General features: G+C 43.2%; 1 protein-coding gene across 5 annotated transcripts in view; it reads right to left on the reverse strand.

Annotated features, from left to right (window-relative positions):
- The window catches only part of SEC24B (SEC24 homolog B, COPII component), a 678,312-nt gene that overhangs the window by 382,757 nt on the left and 272,354 nt on the right, over positions 1-23,201 (reverse strand). For all 5 annotated transcript variants that reach the window (XM_085641377.1, XM_085641376.1, XM_085641375.1 and 2 more), the window contains 2 exons: positions 17,448-17,503; positions 16,843-17,049 (listed from right to left, as the gene is read on the reverse strand). In XM_085641377.1, the coding sequence (XP_085497503.1) occupies positions 16,843-17,049; positions 17,448-17,503 (263 nt within the window). The remainder of the gene's footprint in view (positions 1-16,842; positions 17,050-17,447; positions 17,504-23,201) is intronic.

Raw genomic sequence — 23,201 nt, forward strand, 5'->3', positions numbered from 1 at the left:
ATTGGTGTGGTAGCTAGTATGTGCTGAGTGACTGAGAACTGAGCTGATGTCTGGTAAGACAGACACCCACGTGGGCTGCTGGGCCGACCTGCTGTGTGCACACAGAGCTCAGAGGGACAGCCTCAGCAGACACTATGGGCATTTCGAAGTGCCAGACCGCATTTTAACTCGGGCTGACGTTGTTTCAATTGAAAGGCAGGCATTCAGGGAGGAGCTCGTCTCCTTGCTCTACAAATTACTAAATGACTACCAACAAGTCAAAAAAACATTATCGAAGTAAGCGCCGGAAAAGAACAAAATTTAAGTAGACCTGCTGATGAATTAAAACTCCAAAAGCTTTGCGCAAGGCTTAGTTAAAACCGACAATATTCTCAGGCATTCCTTTGAAGTTTGCACAAACGCGGGATTGTGAAAGATTTCCATAATTTAGGCAGTGCTGTTAGCTACTGGAATTATTTCCAGACGTCACTGCAGAGAATAAAAAGGAGAAAGAAAGAAAGAGAGTGAGAAAGAGAAAGACAAAGAAAGGGAGAAAGAAGGCGAGAGAAAGAGGAAGAAAGAAAGAGAAAGAAAGAGAGAGAGAGAGAGAGAGAGAAAGAAAGAAAGGAGAAAAACAGAAAGGGAAAGAGAGAAAGAGACAGAAAGAGAGAGAAAGAGAGAGAGAAAGAAAGAGGGGAGAAAGAGAAAAAGAGGAAAAAGGAGAAAGAGAGAAAGAAAGACAGAAAGAGAAAAAAAACAGAAACGGAAATAGAGAAAGAGAGAAAGAGAAAGAAGGAGAAAGAGAAAGAAAGAAGGAGAAAGAGTGAGAAAGAAAGAGTGAGAAAGAAAGAAGGAGAGAGAAAACGGAAGAAAGAAAGAGAAAGAAAAAGAGAAAGAATGAGAAAAAGAAAGAGGGAGAAAGAGAGACAAAGAAACAGAAAGGGAAAGAAAGAAAGAGAGAGAGAGAAAAGAAAGAGAAAGAGAGAAAGAAAGAGAAAGAAAGAGAAAGGAGAAAGAAAGAAAGAGAAAGAAAGAAAAAGGAAGGAAGAAAAAGGAAGGAAGGAAGGAAGGAAAAGAAAGGAAGGAAGAAAATGGAAGGAAGGAAGAAAGAAAGAAAAAGGAAGGAAGGAAGAAAGACATTGGTGTGGTAGCTAGTATGTGCTGAGTGATTGAGAACTGAGCTGATGTCTGGTAAGACAGACACCCACGTGGGCTGCTGGGCGACCTGCTGTGTGCACACAGAGCTCAGAGGGACAGCCTCAGCAGACACTGTGGGCATTTCGAAGTGCCAGACCGCATTTTAACTCGGGTTGACGTTGTTTCAATTGAAAGGCAGACATTCAGGGAGGTGCTTGTCTCCTCGCTCTACAAATTACGAAATGACTACCAACAAGTCGAAAAATCATTATCGAAGTAAGCGCCGGAAAAGAACAAAATTGAAGTAGACCTGCCCCGGAATTTTGGAGCCCTGTTGATGAATTAAAACTCCAACAGCTTCGCGCGAGGCTTAGTAAAAACCGACAATATTCTCAGGCATTCCTTTGAAGTTTGCACAAATGCTGGATTGGGAAAGATTTCCATAATTTAGGCAGTGCTGTTAGCTACTGGAATTATTTGCAGACTTCATTGTAGAGAATAAAAAGAAAACGAGCAGGTTCAAGTTTTTTTTCTCCACTTTAGGGTGCAGCACTGAGACACAGTAAACAAGCATTGATCTCTTGTCTTTATGGGGGCATGTGTTTGGCCCCATAAAGATAAGAAAGTGCTTAGAGCCGACTGGCGCATGCTCCAAGCGTGAAGGCAGCGTGGTTGCAGGAAGCCCGGAGCACTGGCTCGTGTGCTACACAGCTGTCATGAAGACTTTTCTTATCTGTTTGTTAAATAAATAAACAAGCAGATAAGAAAAGTCTTCACGACAGCCGTGAAGCAGGTGAGCCAGTCCGGGTGGACCGGAACAAAAAGGCTAAATGGAGGCAACCCAGAAAGCTCATTTCCAATGGCAGGCCACCTTTTAGCTTAAACGGTGACGCCAGCCAATGGAAATGAGGGGCGGGGCTTCAAGCCCTCTTCTCAAAGTCCTCTCTCTCAAAATCTCTTGCGGAGACGGAGCAGCGCTTTGCGCTGCAACGTCATGCAAGACCTAAAAAGCAGTGAGAAAGAAGTGATTATGCCCAACCAAGGAGAACCCAAAGACAGAGTATAGAATCTACTGGCCAAAGCAAGGCATTAAAGAGAAAATTCTTGTAGAACATTATGAGAGGTAGTACAGGATATTTCAGAAATATGCAAAAAGCCACTGGTACTGAAATGTCTCTGGTGAAAGGAGCATGAAGCTAATGAGAATGTTCAACTCCTCTAACAGAGGATTTGGCGAAAAAAACAGTTTATTATCAATGCAAACAGGTCATGAATAAACACTACTTATTTGGACCTACAAGTTGAAGAGGAAGGACCAGTCCACATGACCATGCTCTAGCTCCTTTTCCAATACAGCCCAAAAGCTAAGAATGCTGTTTAGAACACAGAATCCTGAAACAAATGAAAAGACAAAACAAAACACTAAGTCTGATCAGCTTTTTGTGGCCTACGGACGGATGCGAAAGGGACATCCAGTCTCCAAACAGACTATTGCACGCTGGATATCTACTACAGCTGCCTTTTGCCATCAGCAAGCTGGGAAGTCTCTTACTGCAAATGTTCGAGCGCATTCTACCAGACAAGTTTCCTCTTCTACTGCGCTATTTGCTGGTGTGCCTCTTCAACACATCTGCAGGACTGCAACATGGTCCAGCAGGCACACCTTTACCAAACATTACTGTCTGGAAGGCGCTGACGACGCTGATTCAGCCGTGGGGCAAGCAGTCCTACGTAATCTCTTTAAGTAAGGTGAGCCTCTGTTGCTTCCCTCCTCCTGTATACAAGGTACCATTTTTTGTCTTTATGCTTCAATATCTCTTTGTACTATGTAATATGATGATGTTATATATACCTTGCATTATCTTGGCATCACTGCTTACTATTCTTTTTCAAGCATGTGAATCTATGAAAGACACCCCAATACTGGAGAAGAACAAAAGTTACTTACCTGTAAACTGTGGTTCTCCAGTAGTGGTGTCTTTCATAGATTCACATGCGACCCACCCTCCTCCCCTCAGAGGCTCGCCTCTTCTCCTTGACTCTTTGTTACTCTTATGCTATGAAAATCTGAGGGCCTGAGCCTCTGAGGAGAACATTCTGGAGGGTGCCAACGCCTGATTGGCTGGAGTTTGGACTATTCACAATAACTGTAATATGTTATAAAAGTGACAAGTTTTTTCTATCTAAAAGCTCTATGATTCAATGCTACTCTATGGTTTTTTCTTACCCATCTATGGTTGTGTTATTGCTACATTGCTATGTTATGTACCGTGGGACTCCCACTTCGACGACGGGGAATATTCAAGCATGTGAATTTATGAAAGACACCAATACTGGAGAACTGATGTTGACCTACAGTAGTAGTGGCTAGGCTGGGCTGGCTGGGGCTGGGCTGGGCTGGCTGGGGCAGAATGGACCTGATGCAGAGCTGCACGATGCCACCTTTCCATGAGCAAGTGAATTGCTGAGAAAAATCTCCTGGGGGTATTCACAAGGTGAGGAATATGCAGTTAGAAGGATCCATCAGATAGGGTGATATTCCACAATAGCAGACTTAGCTCACAAAGTTATGTAGGTTCATAACTTTGGTTAGGTAGGATCATAAGGCATGTGCATTAAAGAAGCAAACACTAGGCTAATGAAAAAATACCTGTCAGAATGTCACATTCTGCATCAAAAATTAATCTCCGGGCCTAAAGGGATATGCTATAATGACCAAAAAGTAAGCATTTATAAAAAAGTATATGCAGGAATCACCTAATGATGCTCTTCAATGTCATTCCTTCCAAGCGGACATTTTTTAATAAAAGCAGCTCATGTCAAGGGATACAGGCAGCTTTTAAAATAAAAAATGTTCTCTTGGAAGAAAAGGGAATCCATGCTCTGTTTTCTGTTGCAGGCGTTTATATGCATTAGCAAGAGGCAACACAAAGTGCAATAATAACATAAAAGGCTTAGTACATCATGTCGGTCATCCTGGAGGGCCAAAAACGTTGCTAGATAGCTAGCTGATAAAGTATGATCAGATGCCTCCCTTCTCGTTTGTACGTAAAATAGCAACTGTGTTTCTCAATCAAATAATCTTCTCCTGAAGAAAAAGGGGACAGATGTGACGCAGAAGACTGACTTTTTTTTTTGTAACATATTTTTTTTTACATTTTCAGATTTAATATACCGTACATCATTCACAACTTTCCAGCAATTATGGCATAAAGTACAGTATGCGGTACCACACACCATTTGTATATCCTGACGTAGACTCATCAGAAAAATTATATGATCAAGTACGAGCCCGTGTGTGTATCCCAAGGATACGAATGAATAATATGTCATGTGAACAGAGGAGTAACACAGGTTTAAACTAGGAGAAGGGCATAGAAATTCACTTCCGGACCGCGTAACCGAGTGTACAAGCTGTCGTGTGGGTGTAACGCCTCGAAGAATTGCGCTTAGACCTCCTCTTAGGGTCGACCACGCAGAAGACTGACTTAACCGCACATTGTTTTATATGGACTTTTAATCACAAGTAGCCAATGACGTGTAAATCTGGACATCTTGACAAAAAAGCACCACGCATGTACTTAGAGTTATTATTGTGATCTACAATGCAGAGATGTGAAAGACCTTCAGAAGGGTTACCTCAATGAATCTACAAGAGCGACTCAAGATCCTTCATGGATAAAATTATTTTTGTTTTTGTTACTCCCCTGTTGAGTTCCAGTGAACAGCCAGAGGTCATGAAGCACATTTTCATGTCGACCAGCCAATGAGTTACTGGAACACACAATGGTATTGCATCATTATAAGTAGAATCTAAAAACACAGACTGCAGAAAGTGGCCTTCTTTGGAGTGGTGGAATGCTTGTGTTCATGCATCAATATTTTCTGTGGCACAAATTTTTTTTTACAGAATGGTGTCTGGAAGAGCTCCTATATATTCGCTATTTCTAGACATGTTAAGACTATAGGGAAAATAAGTTTTTCTGGGAAACTGCCTCTCCACTCAAATGCCAAGTGTTTGGCTTTTTAGCCAAAGATGGCGAAAGGGATAGGGCCTTTTCCTATGCTAAGTAGAGTTTGGAGATTTCACATCTTCAGGGGTGCTATGCTTGAAGACCCGGTCTTGGAAAGGGACATCTTTGAATGCAGCCCTTTCATGGTAACATGGATGACTCCAATTCAAAGTTTGCTTTGGCTTGATGCAGTTTAGTAGATTCCGTGCAATACAGTCTTAAGAGCCTGAAGCTGCAAAACTCAAATCGAGGTAATATATGCAACGTGTCTATTGTTTTCTTCATCACTAGTCATACTGTTTTATAGGATGCAAGCTACTGGACAGTGTGTGTATCCAGAAGCGTTTTTTCCAGTATCCACTTTTGTCTTTTAAGGGGTGACAATGCCTCATTCAACTTAAGGACAAACTGTTAATGGCTCTTCTATCACCCAAGATTCAACTAAAGTTTTTGAGGCAATGATTGGCTGCAACAGCACTTTTAATAATTTGATTTGAAAGAACTCATGAAAAAGGTGTAAAATAATACACCAAAAGGTCAAAATGGGGCTAATGTTCCTGAGGAAAAGGAGGCAGGTGTCTCAAGTGGTGGAGAGTGCCTGGACCAGAGTTATGGATACAAGGAACACAGAGAGTGGTAGGTGCAGACGCTCTGTCCGCACGACGAAGTTATGAGTACGCTTTAAAACTGCACCTTCACGCCACTCTATGTTGCCATAGTCCTTCAAATCTTAAGTCGGACCCGGAACGACACACACACAGTAGGTAGCACCTAGGGGGACCAACTCAGTGTGGGGTAGTTTGTCCACTATATGCTTTTTTGCCCTGATGAAGCACCATGGATCCCTATGACCAGAATAGGCGTGAAACATGTCGACACACTTGTGAAGGAGTGACCGGAGTCAAGTCCCTCCCTCGAGACGATAGGAGACTTTCCTACTCAGTCTCATCATTCAGACTATCAGGATTCCTTTCAAACCCTGAGGTAGCACTCACCTACTATAGGTCATTATCCCTTGAAGGGCAATCCCCTCAGTAAATATAGTGCAGCATCTCCCTTATCAGTTTTATCCTTTATTCACACCCCACCACTTCAATTCACGAATCACATCACCCGCGCTCATCGCACGTCAGCCTCTAAAAAGATCTCCGCCAAAGTGACACTTCGGGGGACCCGTAGGGCATTGCAGCGCTGGCCCTACGAGGAGCACTGCTCTATTATGAAGCATGAGAGGGGTATTCCTTGGACAGAGTGAATTAAGTACAAACAATAGTTCTTCCACCACAGACCTCAATCAGTCCTTATTATCACATTCATTCGTCCATACCGAGGAAGATTGAAATACATATAGTCAGAAAATAAACAAAACAAAATTATGAAAATCTGTCTACTCCTTGCCGACCGAACCCGGGGACACACATCGATCAAAACCCTAATTATAAGAGGGAAACTACGCTGGTGGAATTTCTGCAAAGAATCTAAATAAACACTATGGCAAGATTGCCAAGAAAGATGTAGGAAGTGCAGACTTGAAATTGAAAGTGTTCCATTTTAAGAGTGTTCTACACACCATATATGGTTTTTTTTTATAACTTAACCGGACTAGAATAGTGACATTCTACAAATTAGAAAAGAAAAAAGCCCAAATAAATGAATGATTAACCATAGGGCCACCCTGATTTTTTATAGGAGTCTTCCTTCTAACAAATTGAAATTTACTGGCCTAATATATGGATGATAGCTTGCCTCACTAAGAAGAGGTGCCTACCTGGTCATTTTGCAAGCCTTTTTTTTTTTTTAATAATAAGAGAGTCAAGAGTTTGGTCTTGAAAAAGATGGAGATATAATTTACCCATCGAAACGCGTCGACGCTTATCTAACTACACAATCCGCAAACACGGGCGACAGTCAATGAGTACAAAACACTAAAGTACCGGGTTCTATGTCCTATGTACTGTTACTGCGGATGTGTAATTTTCCTAATGACATATTGTATCTGTCTGTATTAGTGACTCATTTTTTAATGGTTTTTATTGATTGAAAACTTGTTTTATTATTGATTTTGGTTTTTATTTAAGATTATGGTCTATTAATGTTAAAAAATTATGTTTATTAAATCTTTTTTCTTACTGTATTTTGTATAATTAATAAATTAATCTGTGAAGACAGATTTTCATAATTTTGTTTTGTTTATTTTCGGACTATATGTATTTCAATCTTCCTCGGTGTGGATGAATGAATGTGACAATAAGGACTGATTGAGGTCTGTGGGGAAGAACTACTGTTTGTACTTAATTCACTCTGTCCAAAGGATACCCCTCTCATTCACTTTACAGTGCCCTACTCCTTTGGCTTAAAAGGGGCCCCTCTTTTCTTTGATAAATGATAACGATTATGAAGCATGACATCCTCTAGGGGATGTGTGAGGGCAACATAAACAGCCCAGCTGACTGTCCCCATCCATAACTCTGGTCCAGGCACTCTCCACCACTTGAGAGACCCTGCCTCCCTTTCCTCAGGAACATTAGCCCCTTTTTGACCTTTTGATTCATCATAGTAACACAGGCTTACGGACCTCTTAATCAAGCTTCCTGACCCCCTGTACCTCTTTATCTCTTAAAAAGAGGTGTCTTCTCGAGACGTAAATTATTATACTTCATAACTGCCTCTCATGTTTTCTGCTATGTTGTAGGGAAACGTTGAAAGTTTCTCCCCAAGGCAAGAGAGAAATTGCGGTATTTCTTGTAGGAAAAATCGCAATGTCCTGTTGCAGGAAATAAGTACCATTCTGTGTTCATAGTGTTTTAGAAAATATGGAGTTTACCTGTTGCCATTATTTCAGGGACCTTACCATAAGTGAGCAGAAATGAGGATACTCTAGAGACAACAGTGGTAGACAGACATTTAGATGCATGTGTGAGAAATAAGTCTTCAGAGAAAAACTGATCAGTCATATTTCTCAAATTAAGAGCTCAACGGTGTCAGAATGATTTAGTAGCAGAGGCTGAAACTGAGCCTTCTGTACCACAAAGCACATCCCAGAAATTGGAAAGGTAGGTTCCAAAGAAATTTGGTTGAGCCAGTGCAAGAATCTCAACCTTTCTCCATCTTCAAATGCTACTTGTGTCAATGCTCAGAAGATTCAACTGAGGTGATTTAATCTGTAAATGTGTACAGCTGGCTGATAAGCCTTTCCAACAGCTGCTGAATTATGTTCCTTTTACTTACTAGCAGAGGGACAATACTTTCCAGATTCTGGGTGACAGAGTGGATTTTACTGCTGCCTGAAAAGTCAATGATGTGCCAGCATCCGATGGCGTAATCTAGAACCATCTGCATGAATGCTGCCACCACGGTAAGAAGCAGATTGAAGCTAAAGTCTACTGAGTTAGCGTATGTGGCATTGTAAAACTAAAGCATGCAAAAGGCTTCTTGGAGGTCGCACATAAAGGCTCCCTATTACGGAACTAAGCTATGTGACTGTACTTCTTGTGATGTTTCAGTTTCAAAATCGATCTGTATTTAAGTAATGAACATACTCACCTATTACGAAACAGCTCGAATAACCATTTTTTTCCTATAGGCAGTATTTTCTCACCACATTGCTGAATAGTAACACTTAGGCCTCTTACTACAGGAGATAATCTTTCAGAACACACCTAAGCTGGAGTGACATTTGACTGCGTCCCAGACTCTAATTTTGAGCAAGCAAGCAAGCATTGGTGGCAATCTCGTCACATCTGGAAAGGTTAATATGCAACCTGGTGGCAGGTGACGAGGCAGCAGAAGGTTGTCTTGGGCCAGGTATTTTTGTGATTAACAGTTCGGATTTGGAAGGAAGAAATTATTGACCGCTTATTTCATGTGAAATTATCAGGAATATTATCTTCAGTAGACTTCTGAAAAAGCACTTAAGACAAGTAGCCTAACTTGTTCTACGCCTTTTAGCCTAAGCATGCGGGGTGCTGTTTCACTATTGTCAGTACCATGCAAGAGGTAAATTATTAAGGCAGATTTGTGCCTCACTTGCTCAGGACTGACTCTATAAGACAGCTTTATGATTAACTTGTGTTATACGAAGATCTGCAATAACCACTCCAGCCTGATAAGTTGTTTGACAATCATTCGTACTGCCACTGAAACAGACTCTGCTTCCACATTAACATCGTCAGAGAGCAACTGTAGCAATGCTTCAATCCTATCCCATTTCTCATATTAAAAGCAAGCAGTATTGGCAAGTCTTGGTGTGATTGCACATAAGCTGCAAACTTTCTGTAATAACCCATCTAAGACTGACGATCTGCATTGGCCATTGTACTTTGCTTGAAAGCAAATGTTTTTATCAGCACAAGTGAATGAGTAGGAACCGCCTCTAAGAAACAGGATTAGCTTCTTGTACTGGATTTTCTTTTTGCAAAGGGAGCACACATAAGGTAGGTCGGAACCAAGTTCAAGTACCAATGAGGCATTACGAAGGGAACAGGAGGAAAAAGATGAGTAATGCCCTTAAAGGAAGCGTTTACAACAGGGGCCTCGAAAAGAGAAGGCTGATCAGGAAGCCTAAGAAAGGCTGAAATGGCTGAGAGGTAGCCCTTAAGAGTGCCCAGAGCAGAGCCCTGCTGGGCCAAAAAAAGGAGGAACAAGAGAACCTCAGAAAGAGGGGCAGGAAGGGGATCCACAGCCTTTGTTGTGCACCAAGCCACACATTTGTTCCATCTGCAGGCGTATACCGTCTTAGTGGAGGGATGCCTGGCTGCCAAGATAACATCACAGACTTCGGGTGGAAGGTTAAAGGCTGTCAACTGTCGCCGCTCAATCTCCACACAAGGAGGTGGAGGCTGGACAGGTTCCGGTGGAGGGCCGTCCCCTGCTGCTGAGACAGAAGATCCTCCTGAAGAGGCAGTCGGATCGGAGGATCAATTGCCATGTGTAACAGCTCTGGATACCAGACTCTCCGTGCCCAATCCGGAGCCACAAGGATGACTTAGGCCCCATCACACTTGATCTTCTTCAGCACTCTGGTCAGAAGTGGTATATGCGGAAAGGAATATAGAAGACGCAACTCCACTCGCGAAGAAAAGCGTCGCCTAGGGAGTGCCGCCAAGCAGAATTGCTGACATTGCGCTTTCTCTTCCGTGGCGAATAGATCTAACCAAGGCTCAACCCACTGCTGAAAGAGACCTTGCACCACCTCCCAGTAAAGACGCCATTCGTGATCCATCATGCACCTGTGGCTGAGTTCGTCCGCCTTGGCGTTCAGGGAACCTGCCAGGTGTTGAACCACCAGGAATATGCCCTGATGTTCCAGCCATGTCCAGAGACGGAGAGCCTCTTGAAATAGGGTCCATGACCCCACCCTGCCCAATTTGCTGTAGTACCACATGCCGGTGGTGTTGTCCGTGAACACCTGCACAACTCTTCCACGGACAGAAGGAAGGTATGCTTTAGTGCAAGACTGATCGCCCCAAGCTCCAGAAGGTCGATGTGGAGCCCGAACTCCGCCGGAGACCAGAGGCCTATGATCTCCGCCTTCCCCATGTGACCGCCCTATCCCAGAAGTGATGCATCAGTCACCACTGTGAAGTCTGGTTGGGGAAGGAAGAGGGATCTGCTGTCGACCCAATCCTGGTTTGTTAGCCACCACTGCAATTGGTGTGAAGTGCCCTCTAAAATCTGAACGCAATCGGACAGGTTCCCCTGTGGTGAGCCCACTGGAACTTCAGGTCTCACTACAGAGCCCACATATGTCATCAGACATGGACCACCAGCAGGATGCAGGAGGCCATGAGGCCCAGTAGCCTGAGGGTAATCCTGACCGAAACCCGGGATAGAGGCTGAAAGATCAGAACCATAGCCCAAATATCCTGGAGGGGGATAGACCCGAAACTCCTTAGTGTCCAGAACCGCTCTGATGAAGAGGAGCTTCTGAGAGGGAGTCAGGTGCGACTTCAGCACGTTGATGGAGAACCCCAGTGAATGCAGGAGGTCGGCCATAGTCTGGAGGTGGGAGACGACAGCCTGGGGCGATCCCGCCTGCAATAGCCAGTCGTCGAGATAGGGGAAGACTGGAACCTATGATCTGCGCAGTAGAGCTGCGACCACCGCCATCACTTTCATGAACACCCGAGGGGTGCTGGTAAGGTCGAAGGGGAGCACAGAAGACTGAAAATGCTCATGGCCTACTGTGAACCGTAGGTAACGCCTGTGGGCTGACAGGACGGGAATGTGAAAATAGGCGTCCTGCAAGTCCAATGCTACCATCCAGTTTCCAGGGTTGATGGCAGACAGGACCTGAGCTAGCATCAACATTTTGAACTTCTCATTCCAGGGAAGCGGTCTACGTTCCTGAGGTCCAAGATAGGACGCAGGCCTTTGTCCTTTTTGGGCACCAGAAAGTAGTGGGATTAGCAACCACAACCTACTTCTGGGGCAGGAACTTGTTTGATGGCTCCCTTGGCCATGAGAGCCATAACTTCCTGTTGGAGAAGGGCCAGATGATCCTCGGACATGGGATGGTGCTGAGGTGGCATGGATGGAGGGGTAGTGTTGAAGGGGAGGGAGTAGCCCCTTCGGACTATTTGCAAAACCCACCTGTCCGACATGATGGTGCACCAATGGGGGAGGTGATGGCGAATCCTGCCACCCACTGGTGATTGGTGGCCCTGAAAAGTCGGACTAGGAGGGTTTGGTGGCTGCTGCAGAGGGGGCTGTGTTGGAGTGGCCCGCCCGCTTGCCCCAGAACACCGGCAGTGGTTCTCACGTCCCCAGCCGTGCAGGAGCTGGACAGCTGGTGCCAGCCTGTGGCTTTGGGCGGGACGTGGCGGGGCACCCCTTCCGTTGCCACAAAAGGGGCGAAAAGCAGACTGTGCAGGTTATTGTCATTGTTAATTGTTTTTTATAGAGCGCTTAATACCGGCAGGTTTCTAAGCACTATGAGAGGAAAGCTACAGTGCGCCCAGGTGGGTATGGCCCCTAGCTGAATGGAATTAGGCCCAGGCTTCCAAGAAGAGGAGGGTCTTCAAATCCTTCCTAAATGATAGGAGGGCCCTCTCAGATCGAAGATGAAATGGGAGCCTGTTCCATAGTTGTGCAATGCAGACGGAGAAGGCCCGCCTTCCTTTTTTCGTGAGGTTGAACCGCGGGCAGGATAGTTGGTTCCCCGTGGAGGATCTTAAAGAGCGGCTTGGAACATACTTCACAAGGCGCTCTTTGATGTAACTTGGGGCTTGTCCATGTTGAGTCTTATGGGTGATACAAAGTCCTTTAAATTTGGTCCTTTGCTTGATAGGGAGCAAATGACGTTTTTGCAGTAGGGGGGCAGCCCTTGTAGATCTGAGGAGTTTAAATCTATCTGGCTGCGTCATTCATTACTACCTGAAGTTTTTTTAGCAGATTATCCGGTAGCCCAATGTAAAGCGCATTGCCGTAGTCTAGCCGAGACAACATCATAGCGGTCACCACCGTTCGCATGGTAGAAAAAGAGAGAATAGGCAAAAGTTTCCTCAGTTTCCTTAATAGGCCCACACATGTGCCAAAACGGTGGAAACTTGGTTAGACAGGGAGAAATTAGCGTCAATTTTTATACCCAGGCTTTTTACCACTGGTGCTGGAGACGGAGTGTCTCGCAGCTCCAGTGGCCACAATTGATAAGACCATGGGTTATTATATGTAGTAATGGCCAACACCTCAGTTTTATCCGGGTTGACCTTTAGTGAATTGAGAGTCATCCAACTAACTACGAATCTCAAACTGTCTTGTACTCTTGCATGGGCTTGGGGAGTATTTTCTATTTGTAGGATGATTTGGGTGTCGTCAGCGTAGTTAAACATTTGACACTCCATTCGGGCCAGGTCCATCACCAGAGGGCGCAAATAAATGTTAAACAACAATGGTGACAGAGCAGTCCCTTGGGGAACTCCACAGGTTATGGGCCCTCTGTTGGACACACAGTCACCCATCTGGATTACTTGGGTGCGGTCCGTCAGGAAGGAGGCAATCCATTGATGGATCGTCCCATCAATGCCTATGTCCCGGATTGTGGTCGGAAGTTGATCATGATTGACCGTGTCGAACGCGACCGACAGGTCTAAAAGGACCAGGGCACACAGGGTTTTTTTTTTTTTTTGGTCTACCGTAAGCCTGATTTCATCCAGTACGGACAACATCACTAGCTCCGTGCTATGGTGAGCTCGGAAGCCAGCCTGCCTGCCCCCAAGTAAGTGATGGTCTTCCATAACCCCTGATAGGGTTTTAAGAACACATTGTTCCAGGATTTTGGCTATAAAGGGAAGTTGGGAGATGAGTCTATAATTTTTCATAATAGCAGCATCGGCTCACACTTTTTTGAGTAATGGAATTACTCGAGCTTCCTTAAGTTTTCTGGGGACTATCCCTGTTTCCAGAGAGAGATTAAGCAGGGAGAGGACTTCTACCTCAATCGCTGGCAAGGCTAGTTTAAAAATCTTTGGGGGGCAGGGATCCGCAGGTGAGCCCGACTTAATCTTCGATGCAATGCAGAGCAAGATGTCTTGGTCCAATTTAGGAAAGGTGGAGATAGGTTCCATTATATACTTGTGAGACTTTGCCCTTACCAGGACCTGTGAATTGGTAGGGGTTTTATGAATATCAATGAAGATATCTTTATCTGAGAAAAATGTCAGGAACTTATTGCATAGTTCCCGACTGGTAGGGGTTTCTTGCATTTGTTTTTGGCTGAGCTCTTTTAAGATTTTAAAAGTTCTTTTTGTTTATTGTCAGCAGCCAGGATCCTGGATTCATAAAATTCAGCATCCCATTTAAGGATGGCTATTTTGTAGCTGATAAGTTTGAGCCAATATTCCAGAAGTGACTGTGGCTCGTAGGTTTTACGCCACTGTCTTTCATAGTGGCGGAGGGTACGCTTAAGCCCCCTTAGCTCTTCAGTGAACCAGGGGGCACCCTTCCCCTTATTTCCGCTTTTATTCTGCGAGCTGGTGCCAATTTATTAATAGCCATAGTCAGTTGATTGCAAATAGCTTCGCACCTAACTTCAGGATCCTTAGACCAAGTTTCCCTGGGAGCCATAACTCGTAGAGTTTCTCCCAAACTATTGGCCTCAATTTTATTCCAATTCCGCACCAATTTCCATCTGGGCGGCAGACGGGGAGACCAGCTAGTTAGGGTCATTTGGAAACAGATAAGGTAATGATCGGACTATCCGCAACGGGATGTCTCTACTAGGTTAACCAGTGACTGCGTGGACCAAACCAGGTCTAGTGTGTGATCTTTCCCGTGGGTGGGAGGGCCTACCAATTGGTGCAATCCCAATATGGCCATTATTTCCTCCAACTGTTGGGCTTGTGCTTCTCTGGGTAGCTGGTCCCAATGATAGTTGAAATCCCCTACCACCAGAAGCCATTTGAACCGCGAGCGTAAGTTGGTGACAATTTCAGTGAGATGGTCAATGAACTTGGGGGGAGCTCTTGGGGGTCGGTATACAACAACCACTGCCATACTCATGGTATCGGTGTAAGCTTTAGCTATTAGTATATCAGCTCTTTCAATGTTTTCTCCTGTTAATTTCCCCATTGTCAACTGTTTTTTTATATAGAATTGCCACTCCGCCTCCTTTTTTCCCCATCAGGCCTATTGTGCCATAAGGCATCATAGCCTGCCGGCAATGCTGCCACTATGTTTGGACCAGAGTAATCGTTAAACCAAGTTTCAGTAATTGCCAAGATATCAGGCGAATCATCTTGCAGTAAAGTAAATATTTCGAGGCAGTGCTTCTGGAGTGACCGCATATACGAGTATCATGACTTTCAAGAGCTTATTCCGGTTGGAATTATTGCCTTTACAGGTATGGGGGGCTGTGATCCTTCTGTCGTCACTCAAATGTGTAGTGAGAATACCTTCTGTTGAGAGCCGGCTCTTAATTTGCGGCTCTAGGTAAGGTGTAATATGGGTCAGCGCGCGCAATTCCGCACTAGAGTATGCTAAAATTTGTCCAGGGGTCCTGACCCCTGGGCCCGTTCGGGTGCGGACGGGCACAGATGGGCTTGCATTAGGCACGCCTTTGGCGCCCCGCTGCGCACGTCTACTGCGCGACCGCTCCAGCGTGCAGTTTTGTGCGCCTTGCGTGTCTCGCCCCACCCTGACAATCAGGCCAGCTGACTTCCATCACAACCACTAGACCGCAACTGGAAAGCGGAAGTGGTGGAGAGGAGTCTCGTGCCTCACGTATATCCCCAAACCAAATTCAAATGCAGTTATAGTTTTAAAAAGTAGCAGCGTGAAACATTTCCCAAATTAAAAAAAACAAAACAATTAAAAAGGTTAGTACACACAATATGAGGGTAGAGGCTATAGATACCGCACTTTACAAATGAAAAGTGTTTTTTTTATATGTGATTCTTACAGTGCAGAAAACCAAGGAACACTCCCCTGTATGTTCCTCACCAGGAACAAGTCCTGTCACAAAATTGCATACAAAGGGGTTCAGCACTGTTCAAAGAAATGATTAAAAATATTAAAATGTCCAAGGCGTCAATATGTTTTTCTTGAAAAAATATTTTTCTTTATTGCATGATCACATAAGCATGAAGAGTCATGGTCACATAGACATGAAGAATCTTGGCCGACGCGTTTCGTCTCTTAAAAAGAGACTTCTTCAGGGCTAATAAAAGAAACATACATGAAATATAATTAACTCACTGTTAATGTTAGTGACCGCACAGCACCGGAGTACTGTAGCAAGACCTCTCAAGTCGGGTGGCGGAGAGGCCTTAGGACTTGGCCATAGCCCGCGAGTCCTTAAAGCGATCTAGTGCGTTGTCTGCCTTTTTGCCGAACAGGCGATGGTCATCAAAAGGCATGTCCATAAGAGTGAATTGGATATTCCCCAAAAAACAGTCAACCTCAGCCAGGTGTAGCGTCGAAGGGCTACCAACGTGGAAATCGTCCTGCCTAGCGAGCCGACGGTATCCAGTCCACAGCGAATTGTAAACTTTGCTGCGTCTCTCCCCTGTGCAACTGCAGGGGAGAGTACGGTCCGGGCCTCCTCGGGGCACTGGGGCCAGCAGCGCAGTATTGTCCTTCAAGAACGCCATTTACTGTATGGTCTGTGAAGGACTAGGGAAATCGGGGTGCATCAGGACTAGCTGCACAACCAGATAAAGGTAAAAAGATGCTAGCGGGGTATGATATTTAGATTAACACCCTTGTACCTTCTCTCTTTATTTCAAATGGCGGGATGGGTTGTCTCAAAAAAAGTCTGCAAGCAATCAGTAAGTTCAAGGGGGAGCAGGATCTATGTTTTGACTGTAACCACTTCTTATGTTCGGCAATGTTTCATCTCCTGCTCGTGGATCACCTACAGGCGCATGAGGGCACATTTATCACACAAATTCGAGTGCAAGCACCAAAGAGACCCTGGCACACTGTTGGAAGCACATTTTGAAATAATTATACAAACTAAAAGGCCATACAACCTATCGGCATGCAGGAATATTGTTGAACAATTCTTCAGATCGAGTTTGGTAACTGGGGATATTCTTAAGGGGAGGAATCAGTAGTTAGAAGCTGACATCAGAAAATAATTGTATACATCATAAAAGTTGTTATGATTTTCAAAATCCAAACAACACTATGTAAATATGCAATCAAGAGAGGATTTATGTTTTAAGGTTCAATTATATCACAATAAATATTGTACTGTGAAAAGAAATCAATGTACCTTGGTACTTGATCTTTGATTAGGATCTTCTCTAGACTGCAAAGCTCCTGCCCCAATAGATGGCAGCTGTGTCTGAAATACTGATATGCGACCGCCTGTCGGAGACATCAGTTTATAGGCTGCCTGCAGAGCAGGGCCTAGAGCACTGTGGGTCTCCCTTGTGTTGGTGAAGAGATTTGGTAAGGCATTCAATAAATCCACAATAAGCTGTAAAAAACCGAAACTTGTTTATTGACATTCACCATTTTCATTTTTAACACATACTTGGAAATGACTAGCATCAATTAGCACTTCATATCGTTTAACAGAACTTACATTAAGAGATGGGTAACAAAGCCTTTAAAATGATTAAAGAAAGAGGACGTAATTTTATCATAAATGATATAGCTTACACAACAAAACAGACCAAAATTGAAAGTTGTATTACTGGAAATTAATAAGACTCAAAACAAATGACAATTATTCTATTATATATCTCACATAATTGTGAGTGAAACTATAAGTTCCAAAAATTGTAAAATATAGCAAAAAAGGTGCAAATTAAGATTTTAAAAAGTATACATTTATATGCTGAACTAAGAATTGTACTATGTAATTAATCATACCTCTTTGCTCTCATGCAGATTAACAAGTAAACTATCTGGAGTAGGTAAGAAAATATCTATAGGGGAAAAATACATATTTAATTAATGGAACAAAACAAAGGAAGAATAAAAATCACATGTAAGATTTCAAATCATGTCTATGACTATACATATTTCATGCAGGATTCCTGTTGGAGAGCATGCAGAAACTGACACCAACTTAAATACACACAAAAACCCTCCCAAAAAAACACAATATCAGTTGCGTGAAGACTTTGAAAACTACTGCAAAATATGTAACTCATAAAATTACTTCAGAAGTTCACTCACTTTCTATATTCATTTCATACCTTAAAATTTCAAAACAAATGTATCAACATTAATAGCATTTCAATTAATAACCATTTAAGAGCCCAAAGTTTGAAACTTCTTTGAAAATGGTGTGTTGTTTGATTTACCAATACATTTATAATGGAATTATCTTAATAGTGACTAGTACCCTCTCGAGAACGCTGAGTCGGAAGGCTTAAAATGTGACCATTAATTACTACCTGCATGCATTCTAAGCCTTCCTAAACTAGGGGACAGTGCAGAGCAAGGGCCTGAATCAGACAATTTGTGAGAGTCTGGGTACGGATGCTAAAAAGAAAAAATCCCACAGCTGGGGACTAGCTGCTATGCACTCTCCTTACTCACTCTTTTTGTGTCCTTGCCTCCAGCGAGGGCACATCATTTTAATTAGATCATATAATAATTGTTAACTTCATGAACAACAAGGAACAGTGCTTAAGAATCAGACTTAAATTAATAAAGTCTTCAAAACGAAAGTAATCTTTCTTTTGCAGTAAAATATAAAACAAAATCTGAAGTATTGGTGAAAGAAAATGTTAGTCTAAAATTACTAAACAGCAAGTAGCATGAATATATGCTATCATATTTGAACATTAGCATATTCACTGGAATGTTGATAGTCTATTAGATTTTGAAGAAAGCAGTATTGGTTGCTACAAAGATTTTCTATGTCCCTCTCAAAAATCAAGCTAATTCGAAGCTCTGGTATACCGGCAAACAGAGAACAGTTCAACAGAAGGAGAGATAAAGTAGAAGGCGGGAGCAGGAAAGAGACAGAAACTGAGGGTATACAAGAATGACATACAGCACAGCCACAACATTATAACAGCCTTAATGACATTGGAACTGTGCAATATTTCTAGATACTAGAAACTGTCCGTTTTAAGTGCTACCAAATGGGCTCTGATAAAAAAAGAGGATATTGGCAATGGGTAGCGTCATTTGCTGCCTCACTGGTCAATAAAATAAGATTAGCGTGCTGTGTTAATGAATAAGTGTAGAGAGTGTCAGGTGATTAATCTGGTTCATAGCTAGGTTTTATTCACAATGACCCTCTATTGGACACTTACTCATTTATTTCTAGGATAGCTTGCATCCAACCATGTTGCTCCTATCCCACCCTGGAAAGCAATTTGACCACTAAGTCCCCCGCAGTCAACCCATTCATTTTTAGTGTCTTTTTATTTTTAAGGTTCAAGTGTCCTGTTCTTATGTTGATCTGTCGTGTAGTTCCTAAAAATACATAGGTTTTGCGTATTTGCTGGACAACATAAACGAAGGGCTTGGTGCCAAGACTGGTTTCGGGCTCCCCTGCAGAATATGTCAGCCTATAGACCAGCTAGCTCACAGAATTACCATAAGCTCCCTAACCTTACCAAGGAGCAAATAGTTTCTGGCAACCATCGACCATGACAACCCTTGACCCTTCAGGGATTGTGGAAACAGTACAGTACTTTTCGCTCAGTCACTCGTGCTCACCTAGCCTCAGAGAGATGCACAGAATAAACATTGGGGACGTTTTCAATAACCAGTGTCATTCTAGTATACAACATGTTTGCTGCAACAATCATAAGACATAAGCAAATGTAAAAGATTACAAGCACCAACAAAGTAAATAGAAGGTAGAATTCTACCATGGTGCTAAAACAGTGAATATATGCAGGCATATAAACATTACAGAAATCAAGCGTACACCTAAGATGCGGACCCTACCTAAGTGTACCTTGCATTTGTGTGGGTGTAAAGCCAAGAATCCCCTAGGAAAGAGCCAACCCCATTACCTGAAAGGAGAGAATGAAGGGCTCAGTCTTGGTCTCAAGTTGGACACTCCGCAAGAGATGTCAGACCACTGCGTGTTGGAGCTTCAGCGTGCAGGGACCTCAGTGTCTTGTGTCAGTGTGGAAGCGTCTCCTCTGGTTACATGGTGAAGTTACAGTTCTTTTATACCACAAAGATAGCCTTGGGGTTCCTACCACAATCGATATGTTGCGAGTATGACAATGTAAATGAGCCTAAATCAATAATTGTAACTATGCCAAGTAGTTATGTCGCCCTAGGATGAAGATGACCATGACTTTTATACAGAGTATGTTAATTCTATTATGTAAGTCATGTGTAGGATTTTACTAAGAATCCTCATGCATAATAAACAAGGCTCATTTCAAGGAAACCAATGAACATTTATTCAGCACATAACTGGGTAAAAGGTCAGTGCTAGAACCGTTATGTAGAGCAAGATAGGGCAAATGTAGGTGAAAGGTCGCTGGTCGCTATGCTACGTAGCCCAGGTCAGTGAACATAACAGCTCTGTGCTATGGACGTCCCTAACATTATTTATGGCTAAAGAAACATTTTTTGTCAGTTTTAGGTTGCTTGTTGTTCCAGCTCCAACCTTGCCTATCTTTTCTCAGTGTCCTTTAGAGCACAATCCTTTTAATGAGAATCAAGACAGAAAGAGCGAGACACTATGATGAAGGCCTTTCAACTCAAAACATTCCCATTAGGAAGGTCACTACGTAGTAATGATTATGTTACTTATCCGGTTAGCATCTGTTCGTGGCATGTAGTGCTATAGATTCACTTGCTCTGCATACCCCTGCCATCTAGTGTTGTGCTCAGACATGTGCAACTTGTTTTTCTTCACAGAGGTCTTACGAGTCAACAGGTATCAAGACTCTTCCTATGACTGGTAATGAGCATGGGCGTCGGCTCCATTGTTAGATTGTTTTTGAACAGTGGGTTAGGATGAAAATGGAGCATAGGAAAGGAAAGAAGAGATGACAATGCAAAAGAGAAAAGACGACTGCAACAACCAGAGGCTTATGGAGAGGAGGGTGGGTGCATGTCAATCTACAGCACTATATGCCATGAACAGATGTTTACACAGTAAGTAACTTATTCCGTTCGTGGCATGTCTACCTCTAGATACAATGGTCTGCATAGACAGTAAAGCAGTGCTCATTTAGGCGATAGCTAGCCGGGATGTCGATGACTGAAAAAGAATTTGTAGCTTGCCCCACATGTGCTTACTGTCATGCTAACACGTCCACACTGTTTAGTGAACATGTGTGTTGTGGATTTGGTAGCTGCTTTACATAGGTCAACTATGGGGATGTAGACCTACGGAATTTTCTATTAGGTCCTAGGAAGCCACGTCACAAACGTTTATATTATGCTGTCTACAAGATGATTTGGAAAATATCACAACAAGAGGCAGCAGAAAGATTACGAGAAATAGATCGTATAAACCTAGAGAAAGCTCTATCAGTGGTCGTCAATGGGTTAACGACACTAACCTACAGAATATATTAACTGCGCAACATTGCATCATCTGCTATCGATGTACTAGAACAAGATTTGTCCATATTACAACACAGGCACTCACAATTGTGTTCTATTATGTTGTTAAGCTGGATGCTGCAATCTTTGCCGTTTCATAAACAGCACGTCTCTGTTTTCCTCGTACAATCTGACGGAAAAGCAGATAGAAATGGCACAAAGGGGAGCGAAGTATACAATGCTGCGCATTGAAAAACTGGACAGATTCTCCTTTACAGTGGTAGAGTCACCGTCCACAGAATGGTTAATCCATGGCCACATAACTCTTCCGGTCACTACTTTTCAATTTCAATATTGCCTTGAACAAATGCAGGCAGGCAGATATGAAGAAATGGGTAGGGAATTCATCAAGGTATCTTGGGAATTACCGTACAGATTTCGATGCCGGAGTGGGGAAAAAGAAGTGTTTCTAAGCGGTACAAACTGCAAGAATACTTTAAGTGGATCACTTATATGCCAGGATATAATGCTTCATGGGGCCTGTAATGGTTCAGTAGCAAACTTATCCTGTTACATAAAGTGTGCCCCAGCTGCCGTGATCACTTCAGTGATCAGGCTACTTTCAAAAGGTTATTTGATGCTGAACAATCAAGGTTGCTGTGGGATGCTTCCGGGCATCACATTTCTGGTAACTGTGAGTTCCAGGGTTACTTTCTGTATGCAAGTATTGTTTCCACCAACATATACAGTCAGGGAGGCGCTGTTATGGGCTTCACTAAATGTTTCAATACGGGTTGATACTTTGAGCAGAATGAAAGCCATGCTTGTACAGAAACCCGTGCTCTTAACCTCTGCTTGAGAAACTTTTGATCTTCAAGTAGCAAGGTCTTTGGCAGAGATACAGACACTTATACAACTTGCCCTTTCCATTTTGCAGAAATGGTAAATCGTATCTTTAACATGTCTGATACGACAGGCATTGTTCACCTACTTAGGACCATAGGTTCTGGACTATTAAGCACCTTTCAGACGGTCCTCGGAGTTATACCAAACTTTATACACTCAGTATTTGGAAGCATATTTGGAGGGCTGCCGCTGATCCTGTTTCTAATAGCAGGTGTCATGATTGTCGATTTTCTGCTACGCAATGGACGTCCTAGTCACCAAGAAGATGGAAACAGTACTCCTGGAGAGAAAATACCGTGATTGCATGGTACAACTTCTAGGCACACCTTGCCTAAGAGAACTAAGTGCTTCTTGGTTCTTGTCATTTAGACCAGTCTGGATGGACTGCATCTTACCTGTCCTCCGATGCCTGTTTTGCAGAGAAGAATGCTTGTTGGATCTCTGCCTGACACTCCCATCATGTGCGCAACCGGACGTTGATGCTTCACTGGACCGGATAACGGCCCATGTTCTGCAGTGTCCCCTGCGTATTCCCATGTTTATGGCGGCATTCCTAGAGCCACCACAGATAGTATCTGCTCCTATTGGTATGGACACCGGCTCCTCCTCCGACACCCAGGTCTTGGATGGCTCACAGCCTGCCCCAGCACAGGCTGTGGACAGTACAGAAGATCATCTGTGCTAAATTTACATAATATGCGAGGTGTTATAGGGACCGCCAACTGCAGAGGCAAGCAACGAAAATGTAGCGTCTACCAGCCAGGACACATAACATCTCACTCATTTGGCCCGTCATGTGCTGGGGAAAAATTTGACTTTTGGAAAACAAACGGAAAATTGGAACTCCGTATCAAAATTAAATTTTTTGTGCATGCATGGCTTTCAAAATCCTTGTAGTAGTTCGAACTATACCTACGGACATATTAGAGCTATAGCTTGAGTGTCAATTAAAAAATGTTACCTATTTTTAGAATTTTTTTGGGAACCTTTTTTTTTAAACGTTTTAAACATTGTTTTTAAGCATAAAAAGAAACTAATGTTTTTTTACTATTGGCGTATCAGTATCTAGTCAGCCTAGTAGCATGTTAAGAATTGAACTATGTTGTCCATTCGGAAGAGGAGTGGGTGTTATATTCCATATAGGTATTATAATATAGGCCCCGGTAATCTCATTACCCTTCACCTATATTCTCTCCCAACACACTTGTCACGGTTTACGGGGACTGACCTTTTACCTAG

The sequence above is a fragment of the Triturus cristatus genome, chromosome 2_2 (genome assembly GCF_964204655.1).
Source record: "Triturus cristatus chromosome 2_2, aTriCri1.1, whole genome shotgun sequence".
NCBI lineage: Eukaryota > Metazoa > Chordata > Amphibia > Caudata > Salamandridae > Triturus > Triturus cristatus.